The 2,631-nt window shown below is 42.3% G+C and overlaps 1 protein-coding gene across 1 annotated transcript in view; it reads right to left on the bottom strand.

Moving 5' to 3' along the window:
* Window positions 1-71: 71 nt before the first annotated feature.
* Window positions 72-2,631, bottom strand: part of LOC106806207 (atrial natriuretic peptide-converting enzyme-like) — a 20,331-nt gene continuing 17,771 nt past the window's right edge. The window contains exons 11-12 of the mRNA XM_014808084.1: window positions 2,306-2,463; window positions 72-1,504 (exon numbers count right to left, since the gene is read on the bottom strand). Of these exons, the coding sequence (XP_014663570.1) occupies window positions 1,310-1,504; window positions 2,306-2,463 (353 nt within the window). The 3' untranslated portion in view covers window positions 72-1,309. The remainder of the gene's footprint in view (window positions 1,505-2,305; window positions 2,464-2,631) is intronic.

The raw sequence follows: 2,631 nt of genomic DNA, 5'->3' as shown, positions 1-2,631 counted from the left end.
GTGTGTGTTGTGTGTGTGTGTGTGTGTGTGTGTGTGTGTGTGTGTGTGTGTGTGTGTGTGTGTGTGTGTGTGTGTGTGTGTGTGTGTGTGTACTACTAGTACAGAAACAATAGATTTGTACTACTCGGTTTGTATAGGTAATTCACGTGCGTATAATTCGCCATGTAAGCATAGCTCGAGTGACGTGTCGAGTCGTCTGCTCTCAAACATAAAAACAAACGCATGACGACTTCATCAGGGGGTAGGGTTAGGAGACTATAACTTTAACGATATCTACTCCTACGCCTATCTCTAAACGTAATCATAACAATTATGTATACACTAACCGTAACTATATTACATGTTTGCTATGGTACCCTTGTATACCTGGTCCTTTTGTGTTCGTTTAATCTCTACTGTGGCGCACCGCGCCATTACGTTTGCGAACTCGAAAACACAACAAACCGTGTATTGTTAAACAACATGTCAGCTATTTCTGTCTTCTATGTGCACGTAAAATTCTGCCGATGGCGTATAGACCGCGAGCCGTAAATAATCGTGTATTTTAACGTTAGCGATGTAAAATCATTTTTACAATAAGTCGTGATTTGTCACCTGGCGTACGGCTTGTTTTAGTACGTTGTTTATCAGAACTTACAACTTGTTTAACAACGGAAGGATTCTTCGTGAACAAAGATTCTTATTCAATGTCTAAATATTCACTGGCAAGAATTTTCTTGTTACCGTTTTCGTGTAATCTATTTCCTCTATGAATAGAGAAAATTACGTACGATCATCTGGATAACTGTGGATAGAAAAGAACGCAATACTTGAGATCGAAACACGAATGACCGCCTTTGGCGCGATCTAAACTCCAGAGGCCCGTTGTCAGAAACAAAAGTAGTCTTAACGTTGCCTTTGCCACGTAGTCCGTTGACAGAACATAGTAAAGTTATGAGTTTCTCATACGCCAATGTGTAACAAGAGTTCCAGTCTACGAGAGCGAGAAAGTTAAGAGTGTCTGTTAATTGAGTAATGAGTGCATGTTAAGATACTATTGCTAATACTCGGCATACTTTTATTTCTGACAACGAGTCCTAGGTCCTTGTCGGGCACTTGGTAAACTGACATGCGTAGTCTTCCTCGCTCGCTAACACAGGCGGGTTCGCGTTAAAACGCGTAGAAAAAGGTAAAATGAACAGGAACAGGAGCAAGGATTTAGAGGTATCCCCGCCCAAGACGTTCACATAACATATTCCGTTCGTAACAATAGTTACTTTGCTGCATATAATGCAACGTCTCCACGACCGCCATCTCGCTGTCGCTTACGTCAGCCATCTCCTTCGTCCCTGTGAAAGAACCGAAGCTCAGTGATGTTCTTGATGTAGTCCACAAACACCGGTACCCTCGTGAACACGCCAGGCGTGTATGGCTCCCCGCAGTTCAACCCCCAGCTAACGATACCGACCACCTCCCATCGATTCGACGTGTCGTTCAAACGCAGCACGGGTCCTCCGCTGTCTCCCTGCAAAAAAAGCAAAAAAAGAACTGCGTTTCTAATAACCGAGTTGATAACAGACCGGCCACACCTGAAAACGTCGATGTTTGGTTAGCGGAAAACCTAATATGCGAACGTTGTCCTTTGATAACTACTCGTGTATAGCTATATAGTTCAGCTAGCCTGCGGTCTATTCGCAAATGCCAAGAACACTTCTCCTTCCTACGGGAAATTTAAATCGATAGCAAATAAAGTACTTGAATAAATCCTAGAAAGACATTCGGGAAATTCGAGTTAAACGAGAAAACACTCAAGCTCTTGAATGTAAAATCGTGCAGAACCCAATCTCGCAGATTATTCCAAGCAGCTGGCCGGCTCCCGCCCAGATAATATTTTAGTTTAGCCGCCCAGCGTTAAACGTTCCGTATACGAAGAACCTTTTTGAGTCTATTTTATGCGGTTACGCTGTACACGCACATACACACAGGCACACAAGCGCGCGCATGCACATATGCAACCACGTACGCACGAACGCATTGGTTAGCTGAATTATGGCAGCGCTACTGGCCTCCTAGCCGTAGTTCCTTACTATTGACCATTTTCGTTAATGCAATATACGTATAAGTGTATTGCCATATCTATTTGAACTAATCTATTACTACTATTTTAAATAATAAAGTTTAAATTTATTTAGCATAAACCTAGGTTGATGTTTTAGTTTAACCGTTTATTCGTCATGTAACCTGCTTCGCATACGGAGCAGCTTTCACGTATATCATTATTTATATTTAATTATTACAATATACGGTTATACCGGAAATACGTTACCTGACAAGCGTCATATCCGCCCTCTTGGTAGCCGGCACAAAATTCGAACTCTGAGAGCACTGTGATGTTTTTCAGTGTCTCGTACCACTTCTGGCATAAAGATACGTTTATAACAGGAAGAATCACCTCTTTCATCGCTTGTGAATAAATTCCTTGATCTAAAAAGATGTGATATGGGCATATATATAGTAGGAAAATACGTTTTACATACACACACACACACACACACACACACACACACACAGCACGCACGCACGCACGCACGCACGCACGCACACACATATATACACACACACACACACACACACACACACACACACACACAC

Source organism: Priapulus caudatus, unplaced genomic scaffold (genome assembly GCF_000485595.1).
Source record: "Priapulus caudatus unplaced genomic scaffold, Priapulus_caudatus-5.0.1 Scaffold8, whole genome shotgun sequence".
NCBI lineage: Eukaryota > Metazoa > Priapulida > Priapulimorpha > Priapulimorphida > Priapulidae > Priapulus > Priapulus caudatus.
Note: the sequence above shows the minus strand (reverse complement) of the source record. Positions and strands in the feature narration are given on the sequence as shown.